At 44.8% G+C, this 27,422-nt stretch overlaps 1 protein-coding gene across 3 annotated transcripts; it reads right to left on the bottom strand.

Annotated features, from left to right (window-relative positions):
* Positions 1-258: 258 nt before the first annotated feature.
* On the bottom strand, positions 259-26,834 carry LOC117711283 (organic cation/carnitine transporter 2). 3 transcript variants are annotated; one of them, XM_034506836.2, is made up of 10 exons: positions 26,223-26,834; positions 18,319-18,422; positions 11,934-12,088; positions 10,854-11,025; positions 9,453-9,579; positions 7,013-7,113; positions 4,748-4,962; positions 2,881-3,063; positions 1,926-2,061; positions 259-1,588 (listed from the first exon to the last, which is right to left on the bottom strand). In XM_034506836.2, exons 1-10 carry the CDS (start codon positions 26,613-26,615, stop codon positions 1,501-1,503), a joined length of 1,674 nt encoding a protein of 557 aa, XP_034362727.1. In that variant the 5' UTR covers positions 26,616-26,834; the 3' UTR covers positions 259-1,500. The 3 variants fall into 3 exon arrangements, with proteins under 3 accessions (XP_034362727.1, XP_076792961.1, XP_034362728.1); XM_076936846.1 differs by lacking the exons at positions 18,319-18,422; positions 26,223-26,834 and having other exon boundaries at positions 11,921-12,055; XM_034506837.2 differs by lacking the exons at positions 18,319-18,422; positions 26,223-26,834 and having other exon boundaries at positions 11,915-12,052.
* Positions 26,835-27,422: the final 588 nt, after the last annotated feature.

Here is a 27,422-nt window from a genome sequence, read left to right as displayed (position 1 = left end):
CATTCCTGCTCCTAAGAGTCCTATTCACAGGTAAAGTATGTACCTGTACAGAAGCTGTGTGCTTAGGATGTTTCCAGGGAGACCTAGGTTAAGTGTACCAGACTAGTGGACTGAGGTCAATATTAAGTAGATGCCTAATGTACAGGATGAGTTAAATTTTAACCCCAAAACCACTGCTACAATTAGCCTACAGAAGAGTTACATGTTGGTGTGGCAAGAACCCATCAAATTCCAGGAATAAAGACTGTAGTCAGTTGGTATTATTTAAAAAAAATCATTGTTTATTAAAACCATTTCATTGCCCAAGGCACTTCAGTAGCTTTCACAAAATACAGATTTTTCTGTTTGTTTTGTATTTTAGGTGGGTGAAGCGTGTGCTTTCGCAGCACCATGGCAACATAATCAGAAGAGAAGACAATCACACTGAACACAAAATACCCACCGATGTGACATGACTGCAGCCAGCAACTCTGAGAGCCTGTGAACACAATTTACATTTCTTTCTTGTAATTTTCCTCATGATTACACACCGTAAAAGGAAGAAGCATAGTGTTATTATTTTTGGCACTCAGAGCAGCTCTAGTGGCTAAGACTGGGAAGGCCTTGTATGGTGGCAACTGCATGCCAGCCAGGGTGACTCTGGGCTGGAAACACAGGCAGTTCCCATGTTTCTGCTAAAGGACAAATAGCTTGAGACACAACAGCAGATGACAAACAAACAAACCCCCCATGACAGTGCTGGGAGAAGGAAGGGACACTCTGTTATCCATACATGTCCTTCAAGACACAGGTAAGTGGCTGGCAGCCAGAATTCTGATTTACACAGCAGTGGAAGACAAGCCTTGGCCTCAACAGTGGATTTCTCACAGGACCCTGAGCAGACACACAGTACAGCTGGCTGTGGGACTGAGCAGTCACAGTCCACACTGTCTGCTTTGTGTACCAGCTTCCACCTTAGTTTCCTTTAGGGTTCCCTTGGTCTTGTGTTCTGTCATGAGTTAAAACAATCACAATTAGAGTTTTGGTAACTTAGGTAAGATGAGAAATCAAACTCCCCATAAAATCACTTATTTTCTGAAAAGAAATTTTTGTTTCCTTCTGGTGCATCCTAGACAAGCACACTGCCACTGAGTCACATTAATTCCTTTCCTGTAAGTTCTTCATTTAGGGAAAAATAGACCTGTAGTTCTATCTGCACCCTTATCAGGTATTTTAAAATAACAAAGCATGTCTAGCAGATGTTTCTCATAGTCTTCCAAGTCCCACTGTTTCAAGAGACTCATTAACGTCTATGGAAGGCCCAAGTCCAGCACTGTGATGGGATGTGCAAGCTGTCTGTGGTTAGCCTTGGTGGCCCTGGAGGAAGGTGACTCTCCAGGACAGATGCCCCAGTCCATGAGCATGTTAGACACAAGGTCAACAGAACAGAAAAGCTCTTGGTCATTGAGTGCATTTCTGACAGCATTCAGGTTTCCATGCAGTCTTCTTCTGGACAGGGTGTTAGAAAGCTGTGCTCTTTAGGACTGTTGGGCTTTCTTCACCATCTTTTTGCATCCTTGTCTGGCCTTGGATATGCCATTGTTTTATTCTATTAAAACAAGCAAAACAAATGTTGGTAACAAACTTTAAACAGATATCTGCCGGTATCAAAAGAGGTAAATCAGATCAGGAGAGAAACAAAACAAAAGGCAAATTTTATGTTTTTCTTGGTTTCTGTACTAAGTCAGAGCTGCTGCTTTCATGGGCATTCACAAGGACCCCTGTTCACATAGGATCAGGCCATTGCTGTAGATAGCACCATGGTCAAGGTAGTCCAGGTACTTGTGAGACAGAGTATTCAGCGAGCACTACTTTAAGGAGGACACCCCTAAAACTGGCCAGGCCCAGACCCAATGAATCCACAGTGTTACGAGGGAATCTCTTACCCTTTGACCCTTAGCATCTGATCAATGGTGTCTGGGAGAGGGACACCAAAGCTCTCGGGGAAGAACAAGGTGAGGATAGCTGTCAGGATGGTCAGACTTCCCATGAGGATATAAGGCAGGAAGCGATCATAGGCACCTATGGTTGAGCAGAGGACCGACGTTACAGTGAGATTTGGTCTTAGTTGGGTCCTTTATTCTCTCAGGACTCTATATAGTGCTTACTGTCCTGTTGGTCCCAGTGCTTCCCAAAGCCTGGGCTGCCTGAGTGAAGTCTGGCTTCTACAGAGTCAGAACCCAGACCTGGACCACATGTGCCCAGAGGTCCAGCAGTGTTTACACTGGACAATGGAAAGGTATAGGGGAACAGAGACAGGACAGTGGCAGGGTTTTCAAGCAACACAAGGTGTTTGTCCAGGACAGGAACAACTTTCCATCTCTGCAGATGCATCACAGTCTGATTTGCACTCAGGATAGACTAGGTGCAGTTAGAGCCATGTAGCATGCTTGCAAAGTACTTGCTACTCTCTGGACACTGGCAAGTGTCCACAGATACACTGAATGAATGAAGTGTTTAAGTTATAGCAACTGTCTGTCTGTCAGACCTCTTGAATGGACAGGATTCTCTTCATGTTCCTAACTCTAAGAATGATTCCTCCAGTAAAGTGCACTGCCTCCCTAAAGCATTTCTTCAGATGAAGAATTGTACTTTGTGATGGAGGGTCTGGGGAGACTGAAATAGAAACTCCCAGACCTTCTCATTCCCATCTAGCTGCTCCGTGAGTTACTTGACATTTGCAAATGAGTGCTTCCTCTACACTACACTTGGAAAGGGACCTTCTCCAGTCAGGGACCCAGTAGCCGAAGAATCCTGCTAACTACAGGTGCCTGTTCTCCAGCTCACAGTAAGGCTACTTAGAGCTTCTGTCCCATCCCTCCAGTGCACCATGGTACTTACCAAGGTAAACAAAGTAGGGAGACAGGATGCTGCCAAGGCGGGATGCTGTGGAGCTGACTCCCACACCCATGTTTCTGACCACAGTGGGGTACAGCTCAGCTGTGTACACATAGACCATGGAGTAGGCAGAGGTGATTCCAAACTTGCCCATCATCACCAAGGCAGTAGACAAGTAAAACAATCCTGGAAAGACAAATAAAGTTAGTGCAGCCAAGAGGGTCGGTGTAAGGGCTGCCCCTGAGGAGTTCTCTTTCCTTTTCTCCCTGACTTGAGGTAGAGAGACTTGGTCAGTTTCTGTAACTTTCCATCAGAAGAAAGCACCATGGCTGAGATTTCTCAAAGGACATTAGTAAAGGAGACAGGACACTTCATGTACATAAGGGCACATGTTCCTCAACCCAGAGGTCCAGATGGTAAGCACCCTATCAGCCCAGCCCACCTGCCTTCCAGAAGTCATCCTGTATTATGGATGAGCTGCTCCACCTGAACCTCGTACTGAGGGCACTGTGGAATTAACTAAGGACTTGTATGTGAATGGGAGCTCACTTCTAACTCAGGCCCTGCTGCAGTCTACTCAACAAGTTCATAGATCTGGGCTTTTCTGGTGGCTCACTGGACAACAGAGCTTTCAGCCAAGCCTGGAATCTTAGGTTTGATCCCCAGGATCCACATACTGGAAGGGGAGAACCAACACTTCTCACTTCCTGCAAGTTGTCCTCTGACCTCTACATGTGTGATGGAAACATGTCTCCCTTCTCCAAATAAGTAAGTGTAGCAAAATCATTGAGAAAAAACCCACTATAAACCTTGGGGATGATCCTCCAATTGACTTCACTGCCTAATGAGTATAACTGTCACTCTGAGCTCAAGTGAGAGCTACTCCAGCCAATCCTAGGTTCCTTCTGCCACATAATGGGCTGTTCTTATGAAAGGTCCCAGTATCACACGCCCCGAAGCAACCACCAAAGGCTCCCAAAGCCATAGGGACATGAATGATTTTGGCAAGTTATAGACAAATAAAGCTTGTCTTCTGTTATACAAGTTGTCAGAAGGGCTCTTCCTGCCCACTAGTGTGATGCTAAGGCAATTTTACCTTCAAAGACCTGTCCATAGCTTCTGAGACCTTTCTCTTTTCTTACCCTGACACAAACTGGGTTCAATACGTGTCAGAACTCTGCTTTCATTTATTCTTTTTTTTTTTTTTTTAAAGGTCTCATGTAACCTAGATTGGTCTCAGACACCCTGGTGGCCATGGATGACCTTGAAGTTCTGATTCTCCTCTATGTTCCTCTTATGCTGGGATTACAGATGTGACCCACTATGCCTTGCTCTATCTTCTCTATCAAATCTTCTGAAATGTTCTGACTCTCTCATGGTGTTCTGTTACCTCATGTAAATTTTACTGAAAGCCTCTTGTTCAGGGTGCTACCCATGACTACTCTTTAGATGAGCTGAATTCCCTTTATTTCTGTTCACAGATGGTAATAACATTTGTGAAGTACCAGCATCTAACTTGTCTTCTCCAGTAGAAACAGACTCCATGCAGACCCACTCCAGCTATTCCTTGAATAAGTAATAAGACAGAACTAGTGGGATGACTCTCTTTTCTCTTTATTCTAGAGAGGAAAATATATATGAATATATTAACTTGGGTCTAGGGCTTAATCAATAGCCCGATGCTCTCTTCCCACTCAACAAATCCCAGGCTATAAAGAACACTCTGGTTTTGTGATACCATTTTTTGATTTTTAAGTGAGCATTATATACATGCAGCACACATGTCTTGACTGTATAGACTTCATTAATAGCCTGGTTCGAGAAAGGGAAACACAGAAGACTCAGATCTGTAAACAAATGTGGTCCATACCTGAAGGCACCAGCTGAATGAAGAGAAGGACACTGCCACCCAGGAAAAGGGCAGCAGAGATAGAATATCGCCGGGGCAAGTACTGCAGCAAGATCCAGGCCAACACATAGGCTGGGACTTCAACAGCTGCCAGTAGGAAGCAGTTCACATAGATGTTCCCATGCAAGTTCGGAGTATCAAGAGAAAGTCCAAAATAGCCCACTGATATGGTCAGCCTGCAACAGGGTACAGAAGAGAGCTGGAGAAGCAACAGCCATCTCTCCAGACCCACAGACCTTGACAAACTTTCATCCTGAGAAGTTCTGAACTGCTCTTGATACAGGGAATGGGAGGGCAGTAGTAGATTCCACCCTGTGCTTTACTTCATAGCAGAAAAGTTAAATTTCCTTGGACACAATGAGGAGTGTATATATCCTTTGCCAGTGCATCTTCAGAACATTCCACAAAAAAAAAAAAAGTCCCACTAAAAGAGCCTGCATAATTCACACTGACTTAATCACTAAGGGAAAATCCCAACATTAAAATCCTACTTTGAAGCATTTGCAAACACCCAGTTCCCTGCTCTGTGTGCACTCCAAACAGCAGCTGTAAGAAGAACTAGAGACTGAGTAATGAACTGGGTAAGGTATGAGAGAAGCAGAGGATTAAGGGAAAATACAGCACAAATATTTGGAGAAGAACCCTCAGTAGACTATTTATGATCAGCCAAGGGGCTGACAGGAACCCTAGTGTGTTCTAGAAGAGCAAGCTCTCAATGTTGAGGGAGGCCTCATTGTTTTTAGATCACTCCCATGCCTGGCTCTGATACTAGTAGGTGTTCTCCATTGATGACTATGCTTTATGGCAAACCAGACTATTGTTAAGTCATGTACAGGTTGAAACACAGCTGCTATAGTGAAGGAAGAGACTAGGCTCTTAAGCACCAGGAAACTCTAGAACAGTAGGAGAGCATGGGAGATTCAAAGTAAGTAATATATCTCAGGCTAGAAATCTGGGGTATAATCTTCAAACATGTCTTGTTCCTGAGGTGGTTCATATGTGCTGCATTGCCTTTAAGGCATCCTGGACAATTTGACTTAGGCTGATCCTTGTCCCAAACCAGAAAGCAAACTAGTTAGTTTACCCTCTCACCATCTTTTTGTTTTGTTTTTTGTTTGTTTTGTTTTTTGTTTTGTTTTGTTTTTCTGTGTAGCCCTGGCTATCCTAGAACTCACTCTGTAGACCAGGCTGGCCTCGAACTCAGAAATCCTCCTGCCTCTGCCTCCCAAGTTGGGATTAAAGGCGTGCGCCACCACCGCCCGGCATCTTTTTTTTTTTTTTTAAAGATTGTTTTAAATTTTATATATGTGAGTACACTGTCACTGTCTTCAGACACACCAGAAGAGGGCATCAGATCCCACTACAGATGGTTGTGAGCCACCATGTGGTTGCTGGGAATTGAACTCAGGACCTCTGGAAGAGCAATCAGTGCTCTTAACCGCTGAGCCATCTCTCCAGCTCTGCCCTCTCACCATCTTATCACCACTCATCCAGTAGACTCAAGGATCTCCAATGTCCCAAGGGTCTGGCAGAAGCTATGAAGGTATCCTTGTTCCTCCCCCCTTGGCAGAATCATAGATTCCTTTCTCATAACTGTGCAACACCTTCTCAGAAGACACCTAGTGAGGACATCCAGGCCATAGCATTGACTTCAGTATAGTCTATGAAGGGCCATATCCCACTTTCTTGTTTTTAGAAAGCTCTTAGCAGCCTCTAGAACCTAAAGGTCAAAGTATCTTCACTGAGGCCCTTCTTCAAACCCCCAACTGTCCCAGCCAGAGACTGTGTGTCATCGACAAAAAACATTTTTAAGAGGAACAGCCAGGCATAGGGTGGGGGACTGTGTAGACTGTAAATGACAATGTGGCTCCAGTGTAGGGGTGCTCCCTCTGTCTTTCCATAAGTGTAGTAGAATTGCTGTCAGCTTCTTCCTGGCTATTTACCACAGATAATCTACTGAGGGAGGGGACAAGGGTCAGGACAACCAAGGAAGGACCTGTGGGATTCCCTTGTGGGATCCCTAGATCTCAAACAGCCTCTGAGATCATTTTCTCCTTGTCTGGGTTTCCATTACATTAAAACCTGTTATGTCCCTGTGGCTGCCATCCACCACAAGGAAGAATCCTTGTATCATGTGATGACAGAGGCTTCAGCTCTGGTCTGAAGCATGTCTGTAGACAAGAGTCCTGAGAGTGGGTACGGTTCAGGCAGACCTCACTTACGCACCACAGGACTATGGACATGATGGTGATGATCCTGATATTCCGTGTTCGGACCAGATCGTAAATGTGGTGCAACTGAGGCTTCTTGGAATTTAAGTCTTGTAACTGTAGGAAGAAAATAGTTAGTGGTCTAGGAAGGAGAACAAGCTGAAGACATGCCTCATACAGACACACACCTAGCACCCATCACTTTCACTATCTATTTCTCAAGAGTTAGGGAGCATTCTAAGGTTCTTCCTTGAAAAGGCAGAAGTTCAGTGACTAAAGGGGATGTCCAAGGCCCCTGCAGGCTTAGTCAAGAACAAACTGGAGTAAATGAGAAAGGTTTTGAAAGAGAAAGGAGCACAGCAAAGGCAGAGGCCCAAGCTGACAGCTGCCTCACTGCATCAACCTGCCTATCCTTGCTGTCACTTTCCAGGGAGGCTTTGAGGTTGCCTAAGTGAAGGCTGACTCCCAACTCTCTTGGCCAGAGAGAAAACAGTGGCTGTGGATTTTACTGAGCTGATATTTAAGTGGAGTGAATGTTGTGAGTCCTCATGCTGTGTTTTTACTGGTCTATTTCCAGGAGAAAAAAAAATCAAATTGAAAAACAGGAAAACTGACCCACCCTTCACCCAGATTAACTTCCTATGAGATTCGACAAAGCCAAGGCCATCACTAAACCACATTCTAAACACACTGCTGTTGCCTTCTTAGCTAACCCAGCTTGGGACCCTGTTTTTACCCCCTCAGCAGTTCAGCAAAAGGTCAATTTGGAACTCAAAGAATCCTGCGAAACAACTACATTTCCTCAGTGATGCCAATGAGGCTTATGGGTTCACCTAGACTAACCCCTTACTTAAATGCCCTCAGCCCTGCTTTCTGTGCTTCAGAGCCCTTCTGGAGAATGTTGAGTGACAGCTGTTGCTAGGCTACCACCTCAGGGAGATGCTAGCAGGGCTCTTGGCACTCACAACTTCTTGTCTGCTTGTAAGAACTGCTTCATCTCTTACAAGCTCCAAGTCCTCATCATGCCTAGAGCATCTCAAACATGCCAGCTGCTTACACTGCAACATGGTTGCAGGCAGCTTCTTTCAACCAGACCCTTTTCTTCTCACATAAGAGATGAAGTCCAGAGCCATGTCTGCCAGTATCTGCAGTGTCAACCTCATGAGTCTGGGAAAGGGAACAGGAAGCAAGAACCAGGACCACACTAAGCCATAGCTTCGGAGTATCAGAGAACAGGGAAGAGAAGTGGCCATCAAAAAGAACCAAGTTCTAGGATGATGGCTGACAACTAATTTAGAGAGTGAACAGAGACAGAATCCTACTGATTGTAAATCTACCAGTGTTCTGATTATCTTCAGATGACATTCTCTGAGGCATAAGAAACAACTCCCCAAAATAGTGGAGTTGATGAAAACCTCTTTCTCATGAAGGGTGTTTACTAAAAAGAAAATTAAGCCAGAAATGGTGGCATATCATTTTAATCTGAACACTTGGGAGGCAGAGACAGTCAGATTTCTATCAGTTTGAGGCCAATCTATCCTCCACAGAGATTTCTAGACCAAAGAGGGTTACACAGTGAGACCCTATCTAAAAAACGGGTTTTAGGGGGCAGACGGTTGCAGCACACACCTTTAATCCCTGCACTAGGGAGGCAGAGGCAGGCAGATCTCTGAGTTTGAGTCCATCCTAGTCTACAGAGACAGTTCCAGGAGAGCCAGGGTACACGGAGAAACCCTGTCTCAAACAAACAAACAAACAAACAAACAAACAAACAAACGATGTGTGTGTGAAAGAGAAAAGAATGATTAAAAAGTATGATTACCTTGAAGAGAAGTAAAGAAAGAATGGCAACAGAAAAATTTTGTTGGAGAAAAGTAGTTGGAAGCCATTCCTAAACTTCTCAGGTTTGTCTGTATATATGCTTGAGACAAAGGGAGGGAGGGAGGGAAGAAGAGAGAGGGAGAAAGAGAGGGAGAGGGAGAGGGAGACGGAGAGGGAGAGGGAGAGGGAGAGGGAGCGGGAGCGGGAGAGAGAGAGAGAGAGAGAGAGAGAGAGAGAGAGAGAGAGAGAGAGAGCAGGCTAAAGGTTGAACTGGGATGTCACCACCAATCAGTTTTCTAGCTTATCTTTGAGACAGGGTCTCTCATTGATTGGTTGTCTGTCTGGGATCCTTCTGTCTTGGCTTCCCCAGTATTAGGATTACAGGCACACTCAGCCGTGCCTGGCTTTTTAGTCTGTTTTTGGGGATCTGAATTCAGGCCCTGATGTTTGTGTGACAAGCACTTTGCAGATGAAATCATCTCTATTCCTCCAACTTCCGCATTTCAACAACCCTTGCCTTGGTGGGAGCCACTGCTTGGGCAGGGTGAGGACTAAGACCCTGTGAGCTGTGCTGTAGGCTGCTGACCTAAAATGGCCAGTGTGAGCCTGCCCAGCAGCTTCCACATGGTATTTACCTCATTTGGATCGAAGATTGTGGAAGGTGCAACAATCCCATTGACTTTGGCAGCTTTGCGGATGATCACCTCTGCCTCTTTAATTCGGCCTTGAGAGATGAGCCATCGGGGGGACTCAGGGATGAACCTGGAAGAACAATGCAATCTAGTGAGGCCTCCTGGTCACTTGTTCTCCAGAGTCTGGACATGGCTCAACTACATATGGGAAATGAGGTTTCAGAGAGGCAGGTGTGTGGAATGTCCAGTGTTCATAAGCCAGAAATAGAGATGGCCCAGTAACCACCTGAGCTATGAGCTCTGCTGAGCACTGACTGGAGTAAACAAAACCCGAAGCATCCTCCTGTACATCTCAAGGGATCCCCACTCTGCCTGGCACCTGCATGTCTGCAATGGTGGTGTCCCGTTCTGGGCTTGAAGGACACAGGTACAAGATGGGCTCCTGATGCCTGGCTTCTGCTGAGTCAGGCCCACTCAGATCCTGCTTTCTCCTACTCTGTCCCTGAGAGGCACAGGATCTTCTGCAGGGATCACTTAACATCCAGTTCTTCCTCACTCCACCTCTGATTTACTCAATAGATTTGTGAGTCTCTACACAAAACAGCACTGTTATCAAGGACAGACACTGGTGGCTTTTTTTCCTTATCCTTGTGACCAGGCAGCCCTCTCTCCTCTCTCATAATCACGAGCCATGATACATTGTTATTTCTGCTCCCATTCTTCTCCAGGATGCTCTCCACTGTGCAAGGGATGAGGATCTCACCTCAGTCTTGTCTATTCTAAGGAGCAATTCCTGCCAGGATCCATTCATGGCCTGGAATAGCTTTTTTTTTATTTTTTTTATTTTTTTTATTTTTTATTTTTTTATTTTTTTTATCGTTTGTTTGTGGAGACATGGCCCTGGCTGTCTTGGAACTCACTCTGTAGCCCAGGCTGGCCTCAACTGGAATAGCTTTTGCTTTACCTGCCTAATCTCCCTCTGTTAGCAGCACAGCTGGATCCTGCCTTCCTCTGCATAGCCACCCAAGGAAGCTCAGTTTGGAGCTCTCCCTCTCTTTACTTCCCAACCCCCTGGTCTGGGGCCTCAGCATCAAGCAGCTACAGTTCAGGTCTTGCTGGGATCTGAGAACTTCCCAGAGGTTTGTCTGGTCTCTATCTGCTTGCAGCAAATTCTTAGTTCAACCTAGAACAGGGCAGAAGAGATTCCCACTTATGTCTTGGGAGTCTGTATTGTTTTGGCTTTTCTGAATATGGAAAGATTTTATAAATTGACTTGTAAATAATATGCACCCCTTTTTTCTGGGATCTAGAATTGGAATTTGGGGGCTACTGCTGCCCTCTACTGGATGTGACACAGAAGCCATCCCACAGGATAGGCAGCCAACGGGCTAGGACCACACTCACCACCAGAGAGCCCCACACAGCACCCCTGGCACAGTTAGCGCCAGCAGCAGCATCCTCCAGTCTCTGATGAAGTATGCAAACAGAGGCAGCACCATGAAGCCAAATGCATAAAATATGCAAACTCCTAAGGTGGCGAATATAATTCGAACTGACTTGGAAAGAATTTCTGTTCCTGTTCAAAACAAGGAAGGAGTCAAGTTAATCATTAATTAGGGTTATTTCCTTATGAATCTTCTGTGATATCATTTTTAACATAGAGACAAGGAGGGAGCCAGAAGTAGCTCTGTGTTTAGAGTCTCTGGGAGTGGGGGGGGCTACGACTGAACTAAGTCTTCTCTGATTTGCTCCCAGGGTGTTTCTCTGAGGTCTCTAGGCAACAGTTTTCTTATGAAAACATCATTACCACCCTCAGACACATGCTAAAGAGCGTTAGGCCCCTCTAAGTCCTTACATAATAAAGAATTAACCAAAGACAAAGTCACTATTAAAACCACACATGCTATTATCCTTCATAGTAATAAATGTCCTAGTAAATGTGAAAAGAAAATAATCATCCTTTCCATTATACAGCCAAAGGAACCCAGTGATCTGATTGGTTAGAGCAAAGCTCTTCTTGACAAGGAGACTAGAAGCTTTCCAGTGGGAACAAGGTAGCTTGTCTGAGTCACAGCCTTGAAGTGTAGACTCTGACCAAAATCTGGACTGGACTGCTCAGCTCCTTGGCAGACACTGATAGCCACCACTGCTCTGCAGCATCTCTTTCCTGGGAGCCTGCCCATCATGGTCCACCTCCCCTTGGTGTGCTTCATTCTTTCCTCAACTACCTAAGCCCATTCCATGCCCATTCCCTTTAAAAAGGGATTCCTAGTTAATGACTGAAGTACTAATAAGGCCAAGAGCCCACAAGTCAGAGGCCAGAAGAACTGAACATCAGAAGTCAGAACCATTGTCAGGCTCAACTTCCCATCTGGTAAAATTGGTTTATTTACTAGGGAATTCTAGCAGTGAGGGACATCACAACTTGTCTCCAGTAAAGTGAAACACAGGATCAAGTACTCAACTCCAACCTGATGTCCATACCCAGGACAAATGCTGCCACGTAGTTAGAGATCTGACCCATGCCAACAAGGACAAAAAGCACGGTAAACATCTCGAAGTTCACAGAGAAGACCTGCAGGAAGCTGAAACCAGTCTGCATGGCCATGGTCAAAAACAGCACATTCTTGCGACCAAACCTGGAAAGGAAAGGAGGGTCACAGAGAAGCAGCTGGGAGAGGCAGCAGCCACTGGCTCCACTGAGGTGCTGACTCCCAACACAGGGACTGGCACCAGGGTAGTCCCATCCTCTCAGTTTCCATGAGGACATTGAATTCCATACTTTCCAGGATGAATGTGTAGTCTGGACACTCAGGCTGCCTCAAAGGCAGTGCCACAATGATGCTAATGACTGCAGGGGATGGAAAGGCATTTTTTTATGTGTAAATCCACATATCATAATAATTTTTTAAAGCAGATAAAACATAATTCATGGTAAATGAAGGGTGGTCATTTATCTTCACTTCCCTCTGTCAACGATATGAGTAACTAGAAATAGGTGTGGAGGAAGAATTTTTTATATAAGTGCTGAAAATACTGAGTAAAAAGAGAAAAAATTCTGTGTCACCATTGCACAACACCTCATGAACTGACACAGGCACTGTGTGAGTGATTGCCAACCACATGATGCTGTCCTATAACCTTGTCAGAGCGACTGACCCTGACCCGAGCCTGTGAATGCAGCTGCCTCTCTGCATTAAATACCAAGAATAAAGGAAGAGACTTAGGGAATATAAGATCACCCAGGCCAGGGGTGGGAAATTCTACAGTGGAAATGCTCAAGGTTCTTTTTCTATTTTCTTTACATCCTTCTTTACAATGATAATCTCTTTTTGGAGGCTTTCTTTGGTGTGTGTGTGTGTGTGTGTGTGCACACACACACACACATGAGCATACTTGCATGTGTGTATACACATGTGGAGACCAGAGGTCAATCTCAGTGTTATTATTCAGAAGCTCTCCACCTCACTTTAAGACAGGTTTCTCACTGGCATCTAGAACTCACCCATTAGGCTAGGGTGGCTTGTCAATAAGCTCCAGAGAGCCTCCTGTTTCTATCCTTCAGTCACTAGGATTACAAAGGCCTGGCATGCCACCCTGATATTACATGGGTGCTGGGAACTGAGCACGGAACTTCAAGGTTGTGGCACAGCCTTTTACTGACTGTGCTATTTTCCCAGGTTCAGGAGGATATACTAGTTTAAGTTTCTGTTTGTGATTTGGGGCAGTTTTAGGCTTTAGGGTTTGCTGCTTTGAACTATCCCTCTACCGATTATGATTGGCACTGCCATGGAAGTGGTTACTCATGGGCGCTAACTTGGATGGGCAAACACTGGGCAGGCTCCTGAGGCAACAAAATTCTGCCTGACTTACAGGTTGTTGTCAGGCCACCTCCATTTTGGTAGTACTGTGATGAAAGGATCAAAAGTCATTTGGTGGGAGGTTAGGGTGTAGGAGGGTGGGGTGCATGTGAACTAGAGGAGTGCATGTGGTAGTCAGAGATGTTTGCTAGAGATGGTTCTCTCCTTCTACCATGTGAGTCTGATGACAGAACTCAGGTGGTTGAGCTCGGTGGCAAATATCTTTACTCAGAGCAGTTTCTCCCACTCACAGACCTGGTCTGCTCACTTTTAAAGAATGTCAACAAAATGGCAAACATACATATTTACAAAACCAGGAAATGTCAATCTACTTCTTCTCAGTGTTGTGACTCTCATAATCCATAAAGCTAGCTTAATAATGTCACATAAAAGGTATGACAATATAAAATTATTTTATTTTCATTTGAATTTAGATAGGAATATGCCAGGAAGAAAGCTTTACATTTTCAGAAAAGTCTTTTAACACATTCTACTACCCTTCTGTAGGGAAGGTGATCCTTAGTATGCTCTGAATTTTGTTTTCATTGTTTCTTTGAGAGTAAACACTTTTGTGTGGAAATTAAACACTTTGCTCCGATGATCATGGTGTTCTATGCATGGTAAACAGGTTCTTAAGCTGGCTCATAAAGATCTATTTAACCTAGGATACAACTGGCATGATTTCTACATCCAACTTGGGGTACCTCCCTCCTTGATTTTCACATTGTTCGATTCCTTTGAGATTCAGTAGACATTCTGCCCTTGAATTCCTCACCTCTACCTGGCGGACCTCTTAGCCTGGCTTGCCCTTCCCCTGGCATTGCACATACTGGAAGGTCTTGTGGAGTATCCATACATCCAACAATACCCTGAATCTCTCCAATAAGAGGTCTTATAATCACCCCAAATTCAATAACATCCAATAGCATTCAATAGTTCCTCCGCAAATGTGGTTCTCTGTTTTAGTCATTAAAGGGTATAATGGCTTACTTTATTATGACTGTCAGAGGCCTTTTCCCTCCGTACTCCCTACATTTGACCAGTCGGCATGTCCTCCAGACTTCACTACCTCATCTCTCCATCTCTAGCAGCGATGGTCCCATGCTCAACCCCTATCATCCTTTGCATGAACCACTGAAAAGCTCCTAATTGGTCCCTTTAAGGTCTCTTCTCATTTCCACACCAAAATATTTACTCTCAAAGAAACAATGGAAACAGGATTCATGAGCACACTAAGGATCACCTTCCCTGAAGAAGGGTGATGGAATGTGTTAAAAGACCTTTTCTGAAAATTTTGAGGCAGGGACTAAGGGATGTAGCTCTGGTGGTGAGGTATTGACTATCATAAAGGCGGTGGTGACAAATGCTTTTAATCACAACACTGGGTAGGAGGCAGAGACAGTGAGAGTGAATTCCAGGACAGCCAGAGCTACATAGAGAAACCCAGTCCTGAAAAACAATACACACACACACACACACACACACACACACACACACACACACACATTTTCTTTCCATCAATACGAGCCTATCAAGTCCTTTTTTTAAAATGCATGTCTGATAGTCACACTCTGGTTTAAAAAAAAACTCTCAAGGGTCCTCACTTCTCAAACCCAAATGCCTCATTGAGGTCTGAGCTAAGCCACGTTTGCCCATCTGCTCAGGCCTCTGCCTGCTTCATGGTCCTCGTCTCTACCTGAGTCTTCAGACCTCAACTACAGTGGACTTTTTTTTTTTTTTTTCTTTTGGTTTTTCGAGACAGGGTTTCTCTGTGTAGCTCTGGCTATCCTGGAACTTACTCTGTAGACTAGGCTGGCCTCGAACTCAGAAATCCGCGTGCCTCTGCCTCCTAAGTGCTGGGATTAAAGGCGTGTGCCACCACTGCCCGGCAACAGTGGACTTTTTCTATTCCTAAGCCACTGGCCTAGACTTTAACACATGGTGGTTTTTCCTGCCCAGAATGTTCTCTCCACCTCGGTGACACCAAATTTCTACTCATCTTTCAACTCTCAGCTCATGCTTTACTTTTCAGTAAATCCTCCCCTGACCCCTGATGGACACTTCCATGGCACTCTGACCTTCCCTGGTATCATTTCCCATGGCCAAGGCAACACTCATTTCTTCAATAAGTTCAATTTATCTGTCTGCTTTGCCAAAAGGCTCGCTCAAGCTGAGCAGAGATCTTCAGTAGTAGTCCAGAAAACCAGAGGAGCAAGGAGCCCTGGGCCTCAGTATAACCTGCCACTTGTCAACCACACACCCTGGGCACATAAATTAACCACCGTGTTTTACTTGCCCCACTTACAAAATGGAAATAACAGTTCCTGTCAGAGGGGTGTGAGGATACGGTTACCTATCTGATTTTTAAGGTGTGCTGTACTTAGAATAGAGATTGGCACATATTATGTGCCACATATTCGCTAAATAAACAAAAGCAATCAATTAATGCTTGTTATTAGATTAAGAGAAGTGTCATTCCCCAACAGGGAGGTACCTCAGGCTCAGTCAAAGCTCAAAATCCATGGTCACAGCCTACTGACCTTTTTAATGTACCCTGGTGACTCTGGAGTATTTTTTATCACTAGGTGACTCCAGAAAAATGAATCTAATGAGATCTGCAGTTATGTAAGTTTTTATTAGCTGAGAGTGGTGGTACATCCTTGTACTTCTAGCATTAGGAAAGTGAGGTAGGAGGACTGCCGTAAGTTTAATGTCAGCCTAAATAAATAAATAAATAAATAAGAATTAGAAGGCCAGAAAGAGAGCTCGGTAAACAGAATGTTTACTATATAAACCTGATGATCTAGTTGGATCCTTGGATCTAATGTGAAAGGTGTCTCCTAACCTGCAAATACATTTTGTTGCTTGCACACCTCTTCCTCATACACACACAAAAAAATAAAAATTAAAAAAAAAACCAACAAATTTTTGAGTAATAATAATCCATAGATGTAAACATGCAATCATACACTCCTGAGAGTATGTGACAGAGTAAAGCAGCTTTGCTTCCCAGACCAGATGACATTTTGTCTCAGGCTTGACTTCTCTATGAGCCTGCTAGCTGGCCAGAAAAATGTTGCAGCACCCTCTACTGTAGTGGTTCTCAACCTTCCTAATGCTGGGACCCCTTAGTGCAGTTTTTCATGTTATGGTGACCCCTGTGGTGATCTGAATAGGTTTGGCTCCCATAGACTCATGTGTTTGAATGTTTGACCCACAGGGAATGTCACTATTAGGAGGTGTGTCCTTTTTAGAATAGACATGTCCTTGTTGGAGGAAATGTGTCACTGTGGGGCTGGGCTTTGAGGGCTACTAGTGTTCAATCTCTCTGGCCAGTGAGGAAGAGACAGTCTTTCCTGGTTGCCTTTGGATCAAGATGTGGAACTCTTGGCTCTTTCTCCAGTACCATGTTCTGCCTGGATACTGCCATGCTTCCTTCCATGAGAATGGACTGAATCTCTGAAATTCTTAAGCCAGCCAATTAAATGTTGTCCTTTATAAAAGTTGCCTTGGTTATAGTGTCTCTTCATAGAAATGGAAACCCTAACTAAGATTACCCCTAATCATAAAACTATTTTGTTGCTACATCATAAATGTAATATTGCTACTGTTAAGTGTTAGATGTCTGCGTTAGACGTCCGACCACAACTCAGAACAGACCACTCCAGACCACACGGTTCCAAGGGGGGGAGGTTTATTCAGGAGATAGGGCAAAGGTGGGGGGAAGAAGATGGAAGAAGAAGAGAGGAAGAAGAGAAGTAGAGGCCGGCAATGACCAAGTGGAGAGAGAAGAAAAGAAGGGGGAGGGGACAGAGAAGCTAGAGGCAAGAGAGTAAGAGGGTAAGAGATTAAGAGAGAGAGGAGGGGGCAAGCAGCCCCTTTTATAGTGGGCCAGGCCTACCTGGCTTTTGCCAGGTTACTGTGTGGAGGAGCATACCTGGCTGGCTGTTGCCAGGTAACTGTGGGGGTGGAGTTTAGACAGAATACTAACATTAAAAATTGTAATTACCCCTCTGTCAGGGGTTGCAACCCACAAGTTGAGAATCTGGCTCTCCTGGGTCTAGGAGTATACTACCAGTGCCACCATGGTCAAGTGTTCTCTGATGACCTCAGCAGTCTGTGATAGATCCCAAAGCCCCAACTAAAGGGACTTAGCTTAATGGACCTTCTGAGAACTTCACAGTTCTTGATGAAATAACAATAAAGACAATAAGCCCTCATAGACAATCTTTAATTTTATTATTGCCTTTGTTGCTGAGGAAGATTCTCCCTAAGTAGTTCAAGATGGCCTTGAACGCTCAATCCTCTGGTCTCAGGCATCTGAGTAGTGGGATTAGAGGTATGCACCACCACCTACTACTTAAATTTCAAGGGTTTTTTGATTCTCTAAGCCGTTAATGGACCTTAGAAAAAGCTTTAAGATTGTACAATACCATGTTTGTAACAAGTAACATTATTTCTTTTGGTCACACAGTAAGTGCCATACCCTCAGCCATTGAGCTAAGGGATACCAGAGTACATTATGACAATTATGATGTAGCACTACTGACTAGTGAGATCTCTATCTTCTCTTACCTTGTTCAGAGCCAAAACCCTAGCTTCAGAATACAGAGGTGGCCACCATGGTACTGTTTAATGTTTTACAATACAGTACATGTATACATGTGTAGTGTCAACCTCTCCCTTTCCTAGGGATAGGAGAGTGTTTTAATTGCCTAAGGAATATTTAGTTCCTAAAAGACTATATTAATCTCCAGACTAGTACAGAAGTGAATTGTGGCAAAATAACTGGTCATTGGACTGGGTATACACACAGCTTGACTCAGGTTTCTCTGTTCAGTAAGGATTATGAAATGATGTGGGAGGTCGTTGGCCCATTTTACTTGATATGGAGTCTATGCTAGACATAGATACTACTGCTTCTGAAATGCATGGCCCTGGGCTAAGAGAACGTCATCATTGAAGTCAAGTCCAGGTATATACTCCTTGATCAGTGCTGGGCATCTTACCTGTCTGAGAGCTGTCCCGAAATGAAGGAGCCCATCAGCACACCCACGAAAAACAAGGAGATGGTGAATGGAGCCTTCCAGTCATCCTTACACACCAGGTCCCACTGTAGGAGGAGCAAAGGGATGCATCACTCACTCCTTTTCTGAAATTTAAGGCTTCTTGGAAAATGAATCGGCATACCCTACAACCCTGAATGTTCTGACTATAGGAGCTCACTAATCTAGGCAATGACTCACTTGGGCCGCAATGTAAAGAAAGCAGGTGGCCTCTCCCTCTTCATCTTGTCTTTCATGGAGTAGGCTCCCATGTCTTGGTTCAATTTAAGGAGGGGAGAAGGGCAAGCAATAGCAATCTACCAAGCCAGACATTGATCTCTGGTCATCAATGGCTTTTGTGCAATCTGGTAGGTGGACAAATGTTCCTAGTCTAGTTACCATCCACACATGACTACTAATACCATGACTGGGAGTGGTTGGGGGTCATAAAGCTGAAGGAACCAATAATGATAGGAAGCTTCTGAGCTGTGAAGCTGTGTCACAGACAAAATTATGGCTAATGTCATTCTTTTTTTTTTTTTTTTTTTTTTTTTTAGACAGGGTTTCTCTGTGTAGCCCTGACTGTCCTGGAACTCACTCTGTAGACCAGGCTGGCCTCAAACTCAGAAATCCACCTGCCTCTGCCTCCCGAGTGCTGGGATTAAAGGCGTGCACCACCACTGCCCGGCTGTCATTCTTAAATATGATAAAATGTATTTTGCTACAACAAAGATAGCATGCAGGATAAGCTGCTGTAAGCTATTTATCAACATGTCCCATGTGATGGTTGGGAACTGATATATCCAAAGTAGACAAGAAATCCACTCAGAGGGTTGGGCTGTAGCTGAGTTGGTAGAGAGCTTACATACATGAAGCCCTGGCTTCAATCCCCAGCACTGCACAAACTACGTATGGTAGTTCATGTGTGTAATCCCAGCTCTTGGGAAGAAGGATCAGAATGTCAATATTCAAGGTCAGTCTTAACTACAAGTTAATATCAAGTTTAACCTGGGCTACATCAGACCATGTCTTTAAAAATGAAGTAGGAGATGGTAGAGAAGAAAAAGAAAAAGGAAATGTACACAGGATTCTAAAGTCAAGTTTTAAAGTTGTGGACCTAAGTAACTTGTAAGGCTGGATACCACGTAAAAACAAGTCAAATTGCTTTATAGGCATGGTAGCATCTTTCTAGCTTTCACTTCACATGCTTGATTTATCCTGTTCTTAGTCTGGGTAAGAGGATAACTCAATGAAGTAACTATATAGTCACCCACCACAGACAGTCCCTGACAACTCTAAGTGCTGTGATGGTTTGAATATGCTCAGCCCAGGGAGTGGCACTATTAAAAGTTGTGGTCTTGTTGGAGTAGGTGGGGCACTATGGTTATGGGCTTTAAGACCCTCATGCTAGCTGCCTGGAAGCCAGTATTCTGCTAGCAGCCTTCAGATGAAGATGTAGAACTCTCAGTTTCTCCTGTACCATGCCTGCCTGGATGCTGTCATGTTCCTGCCTCGATAATGGACTGAACTTCTGAACCTGTAAGCCAGCCCCAATTAAATGTTGTCCTTTATAAGACTTGCATTGGTCATGTGTGGAGAGCTTTTGGTGCTGCTTAAAGAAATTTTGGAGTACTTCTCACTGGGTCACTGGGTACTTGACAAGAGTACTTGTCACTGGGCTTGGAGGAAGAAGTAGGATCAGACAAGAGTATTTGAATTTGGGCTAATGCAAGGATCAAGGTAAACACAACCAAGGAATGTGTGACTTCCCTTTTGTCCCGGTAATCCTGATAAGCCCCTAGACCCAGTAACTCCAGGGACTGTTTATTGCCTTGTTTGATTACTACCTAGTGTGATCTCTTTGGTCATTGCCTTGTTTGATTACTTGTCTTTGATCTAAGAACTGACCGTATTCTTTGGATGTACATAGAATGGAATAACAGCTGACTGGGAAAAATTAAAGCTGCTTCAGACTCAGCACTGGCTGGAGTCATGTTATAATGTTTATCTAACTGTCTTTTTCTTTTCAATCCTCACTCCTGCCCTTGAGACCCTGTAGACTGACTGAGCTGGCTTGGTCAGTCGTGGTATCAGTTCATAGCAGTAAAACCCTAACTAAGACACTGGCTTACACTAATATTTGTCTCCTAGTGGCCACATAAAGCCTGTGAGCAGAGTTATGAATGATTAGAGTTTTCAAAAGTACAAAGTGGATCAACTTTCCTATCTAATATAGTAGGCATTTGGACTTGGCCCGAGTTTGTATTAGAGGGGTGGGATGATAGTCAAAGTCAAGTATCCCTGCTTGATGAGCTTACCCTTGAACCTAGTATTCCTGTACTCATCTGGCTACTCAGTTGTAACTAAAGCACTAGAAGATCAGATCATCAGTGCTTCTACTTGGTGGGTGGATAGGTAGTACTTGGCCATTAGTCAACCTTCAGGGCTGGAGAGCTGCAAGAGAGGAACCAAACTTTGAGAATCTAGAACAGCTATGACCAGGGGTCTATACTTCACTCTAGTCAGAAATGTGCCTCTCTAGCAGTAATAGGTTCAAGGGTATATTAATATAGCTGTCAAGAATTTTCAAACTGTTCACTTATGTAGACTCTATCTCATTTATGTCTCAAGAAAACTGTTAAGCTTTTTTTTATCCCCCAGAGGATCCCATGCACTCTTTTGGCCTCCACATGCATGTGGTACTTCAAACACATATGTGCAAAACACTCATACAAATAAAAATAAATCTTTAAAAAAAACTATTGAGGTGGTTTTTATTTTGCTTTATTTTATTTTTTGGTTTTTTCAAGACAGGGTTTCTCTGTGTAGCCTTGGCTGTCCTGGAACTCACTCTGTAGACCAGGCTGGTTTCGAACTCAGAAATCTGCCTGCCTCTGCCTCCCAAGTGCTGGGATTAAAGGCATGTGCCACCACCACCCGGTGAGGTGGTTTTTAAAAGAGTAAAAAAAAAATCATATCTCTTATTATTTAATGCATATGTATTATATCTGTATGCATGTGTATATATAAATGTACAACTACATACATGGAGACCAGAGGAGCATGTTGGGTGTCCAGCTTTATTCCTTTAAGACAGGGTCTCTCACTGAATAACATAGCCATGCCTGGCTTTCCTCTCTCCCTCCCTCCCCTCTCCTCATTCTCTCTTTCAAGACAGGTTTTCTCTGTGTAGCACTGGCTGTCCTGGAATTCACTCTGTAAACTGGGATGGCCTCGAACTCAGAGACCTGCCTGAGTGTTGGGATTAAAGGTTTGCTCCACCATTGCCTGTCTGCATGGTGTGTGTGTGTGTGTGTGTGTGTGTGTGTAAGGGTATATGTTTATGTAAGTGTATGCCACATGTGTGTGCTTGCCTCTGCAGATAGAAGAAGGTGTTGGATCCTCTGGAGCTCTACTAAGATGGTTGTAAATCACCCACGGGTATTAGAAACTGAACTCAGATGAGCACAAAGTGCTCCTTACCACTTAGAAATCTCTCCACAGCCGTATCCGTTCCTTCCTTCCTTTTTTCTTTTAATGTGGGAGCTGGGTTCCAATGCCAGATCTTTATGCTTGTGCAGCAAGCTCTTACTTAGACATCTATCCAGCTCAAAGAAGTTCATCTCTTGGCTTCACATGTAATAAGAATTGCTTTTCAACTATGTGAAGAAAGGGAGCAGGGCAGAAGGGGTGGGCCTATAGTCTACAGGGACTAAATGTTCTTATAGCGGTGAACTAGCTGGAAAAGTGATAGGATTTGTGCCCAACAGGCAAAAGTCTTCCCTGCAATGTACCTACTGTGTTTGCATCAGTGACCAAGCATACTAGCAGGTATCAGTTAGTACTGAAGGCATTAATTTCTAACTAAAACATTGTGTTTTGCTTCCCACTACAATTAATGAGGACTCCTAGTTGTGAGAGTTTGTAGTCCAATCACTTATGAGCTAGAGGCAGGAAGATCACAAGTCAAGGCAATGCAGTAAGACTCTAGAATACAATTGAAAAAAAAAAATGGATACTTACCTCAGGACTCTCAGAAAGAGTATTTGCTATAAAAGCCTCTATCATGCCCACAGTACCCTGAGCAGAGGAATAACCTGGGAACTATAGGATGTATGGGTGAGTAGATCAATGGATAAAAGGGCTACCATCCTTCAACATTATCATTTCCCATAGGTTTAGGCATCAGGCTTAGCTACCCAAAGCCCAGATGAACCCCACACTTCAATCTTTAGAATAAATTCTTCTTTGTTCTATGACTCCTGACTTTGTATCATTATCAGAACTCTGACCCAAGGTGATGGTTCTGAGCAAGAGAGGGCCTCAGTCTGATTGCTTCTTGCCAGCGTCTACTATAGCTGTGCATGCGCAAGGGGTCAGGGGTCCACAAGTGGCTACTTTGGTTTGTTATGCAGCTACAAAGGCAAAATGAGGGTCTGTGATTCTCCAGAGAGAGAGAGAGAGGTGGGAAGGGGAATGCAGACAGGGTGAGGGTGGATGGCTAGCACAGCCAGGCAGTCAGGTCCTGGCTCCAGGTGTCTCTGGCCTCTATATTTCAGACTCATGCCAGCCCAATCATCTAGAGTGCTAGTAATTTTCTTTCTTTTTTTTTTTTCTTTCTTTTTTTTTTTTTTTTTTTTTTTTTTTTTTGGTTTTTCAAGACAGGGTTTCTCTGTGTAGCCCTGGCTGTCCTGGAATTTATTCTTTAGATCAGGCTGGCCTCGAACTCAGAAATCCGCCTGCCTCTGCCTCCCAAGTGCTGGGATTAAAGGCATGTGCCACCACTGCCAGGCATAATTTTCAATCAGGTGGGTTGTGGATAACAGTGGGAAGGAATTCCCATTTTCCAAGATAATCTAGGCAAGAGACAGGACTGATGGAAAACCTAATCCAGAACAACAGAGTGATCTGGAGAACTCTCCATGCCTAGGCAGGAGACTTATGGAAAGCAGAGACATGGTGTAGGACAATGCAAAGCTGTGTCAGACTAGCTGAAGGAGTCCTGAGTCATAGGCACCAGAAAGCTATAACAAAAACTTGGCTGAGTTTCCGTGAAACCACAGAGCAGGTAACCCCAGAAACCTAAGAAATTACCCAGGTTCTCAGAGGAAGGGGTAGTCTTGGATTCAGAAGTATGATGTGGTGGGACTGAGGGTTCTAGGTGTGCCTGGGATGAGCAAGGGGCAAGAGGAGGGACCAGCCTACAAGCATGTAGCTTACTAAGCTTTCCTGAAAATGGACACACAAGCTCTTTGACCTCCTAAGAAGGGTCTGCCTGGTTTTAGACACATACAGACAAAGCCAAGCTGCAGTTAGTAGGGTAGAGAATCATATTTCCCTTAAACATTCCAACCAATCTTGTGGCTCAAGTTTCTCTTTTGTCTATCAGTTCTTAAGCCTTCTAGAAAGGTTCATAATTTATTCACTCATCACTTGAATAAGAAAGTTCTGATAGAAGATCTCCCTCATCTAGCATTCTGTCAAGATTCAGGAAGACACAGAAACCTAATCTATCGTAAAGTTTAGTACTTTCTGTATGTGATTTAACTTGAAAGAAAAAAAAGTCAGTCTTCTGTCAAAAGAAAAAAAAAAAAGAAAGACAGATATTCAACTCTCAGTGTACTTTGTTTTTGTCTTTGTTTTTGTTTTGTTTGGTTTTTGAGACAGGGTTTCTCTGTGTAGCCCTGGCTAATTATCAGTATATTTAAAAGACCCCTATCCTTGATTTGGGGCAGAGGGCAAGTTTAGCCACAAATAGCTGACTAGCTGCAGTTGTCAGCAGAACAGGTCTGGGTTGAAAGAAAACAGATCTTGGAAAAAGTCATCAAGAGTGTTAATGCAGCAGCTTTCAACAATGTCTGTTCATCTGAGTGCACAGTCTTGAACTTCAAGACAGGCATTATAGTATTTCCAAAGAAAAGAGCTAAGTAAAGTATTAAACTTGCCTCCTGCAAAGACTGCTGACCTGTAAGTAGGTGAAAGGGCATATAACTCTTACGAAACTGCTAAGACAGCTCAATACCATCCAGATCCATTGAAAAATAAGTAAATAAACACTGACATTAGTAATGCAGTAGGTCAAAAGAATCTGGACTTTTGCTGTTCAGCCAGCTTCTGGGGAGCTGAACAGTACTGCTTTCAGCCTCAATAGCAAGCAAGATGACAGTGAAGCAGGGGCAAATGAGGAGAGAAAGCCCAGCACTCTCAAGGTCGGGGTAAAAGTTAAAGACATGACAGGGAGCAGCTTCAGATTTCAACTGCCCCTTCTTTGGGCAGCCACAGCAGATTTCAGGAATTGATGTGTCAACCCCAACAGCCTCTGTCATCACTTGATTCCAAGCATTTTGAATTTAAAGCTCAGGATGTAGAACAATTGAAAATCCCTTCTCTGTGGACTCATGGGTCAAAAGCACTCAGCTATCTAACTTAATACATATATATATTTTTGTTGTTGTTTTGTTTTTCAAAACAGGATTTTCATGTGTAGCTCTGGCTGTCCTAGAACTCACTCTGTAGACCAGGCTGACCTCCAACTTACAGAGATCTTCCTGCCTCTGCCTCCTGAGTGCTCGGGGACTAAAGGAGTGCTCCACCACTGACCAGCATCAGTCCTTTTTTTGTTAGGTAGTGATGCCTGGCACGATGTCACTGAAGTTAAAAATCACCAATGGAGCTCAGATTTCATTCTTACTGCTTATGTAATAGGTAAGCAAAGGTTTTGGACACATCTAACTGCAAACACCCAAAGGAAACAGGCAGTGACTCTTGTGGGGATACTCTCAGACTCTTCTCTTGAAAGATGACAACCCCTTGAAGAAAAATATACCTGAGGGCCCCTGTAAGGAGGGAAGCTCAGTCTCTACCTCCAGGAGACTTAGATGCCAAACAGGTACTCCTAGTTTCTACCTACTACTCCTTTCCATACATCTTCCTGGAACCATTTCTTGCTGTTGGATCTAGACCTAAGGACTAAACTCATCAAGAAGCTATCTCCTCCAGAAAGCCTAACTGGTCAATCCCAATCCCTGACACTCAATGTACCAGTTGCTCAATGGTATCACAGAAGATTCTTTTCATATTCTGCATATTCAATACTGGTGAGACTCCAGGAAATTACAATTGGTGCCCAGGTCCCCAAACACATCCATGTGAACCATTAAACAGCCTGTATATCCTCAGCTAAGTGACTGAGAAGTGTCAAAGTCACCCAAGAATAAGTGGAGGGGATGAGGAATTAGGTTTACACTGCTTTTCAGAGGTTATATGCCTTAGCTAACCTCTCCAGTGATCTTGTATCAGAATACTGTGGAAAAGACTCCATACCAACAAGTCACCCTGGATAGATCTGCAGATACATGGGTCCTTAAGAAGTAACAATCCATCGTGGGCAAACAGAAAACAGTTTCTCATGGGGCATGGCAAGACTTCATTTTGGGGCGAGGATAGGTGACAGAAGGAAGAGTAACTACAGAAATGGTAGAGTTTGGAGCATATGTTTCTTTAACCTTAAAAAGGTCTGTAAAGAGTATTTCCTTTCTGAACAGAGGCTAAAACTGTGTTCTCTTCTCTGGAGCAAGTCCGAATCCCACCCCTCTGAACCACATCACTATCTTGAGAAAGTGCCACCACTCAGGGTCTCAGGACATGTCCTAGGGGCAGTACCTTCTGGACTCTAACTTCAATGTGACCCTATGGACAGATAGCCAGCCTGACACTTGTACTGAGGGGCGTACTGTGGCTAGAAGTCATCTCATAAAATGTTCCTGGGCCACCTGACTGGAGGATGCTGATCAGCCTGTGCGTTGGACGAAGGACTACAACCGTCGTCCGCGATGCCACCAGACCCTGACAGGGGGCTTGCCACCTACCTCTGTCACGATGGTGGCCAGGAAGATGTCCTTGCTGTACTCCCAGCCATCCAGGCAGTTCTCCTGCTCCAGCTGCTCCAGGTCCACATCCCGTCCTGGCTCCAGTCCCAGTTCAGAGAAGTTGGCGATGGTGGCCAGTCGGTAGCGGCGGCAGCTATGAGGCACCTGTCGTCCGTCCTTCGTCTCCAACGGGATACTGTGGTTGCGCCACGCGCTGCTCAAGTTCACGGTGTGAGGCACAAGGCAACGGTGCTCCGGGGTCCCCGCCAGGAACACGATCGACATACCATTAAAGCCATTGGGGATGATGCTGGCGCTGAGCAGGAAGAAGATGAGGCGCTGGAAGGGCCCCCACTCGCCCAGGAAAGCGGTCACCTCGTCGTAGTCCCGCATGCCGTCCTCAGCCTCCCACAGCACCCGTCAGGGGATATAAGGATATCGCGGCGCGGAAGACGGGGCGCTGAGGGCGTCTGTGTGCAAGGCTCGCGAGTTCCCACCAACGCCTCAGACTCGGCCACCGCCAACTTTACATAGGGCCTGAGGCCGGGGCGGGCACTGGGCATGGGCCTGGGCCGCAAGGCCCGCCCCGCCGTCCCGGCTCTGAGGCGCGGAGCGGCGGGGGCGGGGCAGGGGCCTGAGTGACGCACGGTGGGCGCCGGCCATCGGCCGCGCGTGCGCCTGAGGCGGAGCGGTGCAAGGACTCGGAACTGGCTGGGCGGTACAGAAGGCGGGGCTGAACCTGACTTTAGAACTGTGAGCGAGGAAGGGGTGTGGCTTCATTAAGGGGTGTGGCCCCTCTAATTGCTACGGAGCCCGGGTTGGGTGAGAACTTCTAGTTCCGCCCAGACTGGAAGACTGGGGTGGGGCGTCTGTGAGCCACGCCCCGAGCAGGTCGGCTCTAGGGAGCGGGATTGGGTCTTTTCAAGCCACTTTCCTGGAGCACTTTCCCAGGGTTCCCTTCCCCTGAGGGAAAGGCTGACTTTGATAGCTTTGTGTCTTAGGCCTGGGAAGGCCATCCTGGGTGTTCAGTGGAAAGAGGCTAAGAATTTAAGCATTCAACAGTCTACCTTCTCAACTTTTGTTGTGGTTCAGGGAGATAGTGTGACCCTCTGAGAGTCACATTGGCAACAGCCTTTGTTACAGTTTTTCCTAGAAAGACTGGCATCTTTTGTGGCTGCAGAGATAGCTCAGTTAGGACTC

This window comes from Arvicanthis niloticus, chromosome 6 (assembly GCF_011762505.2).
Source record: "Arvicanthis niloticus isolate mArvNil1 chromosome 6, mArvNil1.pat.X, whole genome shotgun sequence".
NCBI lineage: Eukaryota > Metazoa > Chordata > Mammalia > Rodentia > Muridae > Arvicanthis > Arvicanthis niloticus.
The sequence above is the reverse complement of the archived record's forward strand: the minus strand, read 5'-3'. Positions and strand labels throughout refer to the sequence as shown.

Coding starts and splice junctions, on each gene's coding strand:
- LOC117711283 (XM_034506836.2), bottom strand. CDS start 26,615: ATGCGGGACTACGACGAGGTGACCGCTTTCCTGGGCGAGTGGGGGCCC. Junction 4,963..7,012: donor ATCATGTCCATAGTCCTGTG/GTGCGTAAGTGA, acceptor ACCCTGTTGCAG/GCTGACCATATCAGTGGGCT. Junction 1,589..1,925: donor CAGATGCTAAGGGTCAAAGG/GTAAGAGATTCC, acceptor TTGTTTTAATAG/AATAAAACAATGGCATATCC.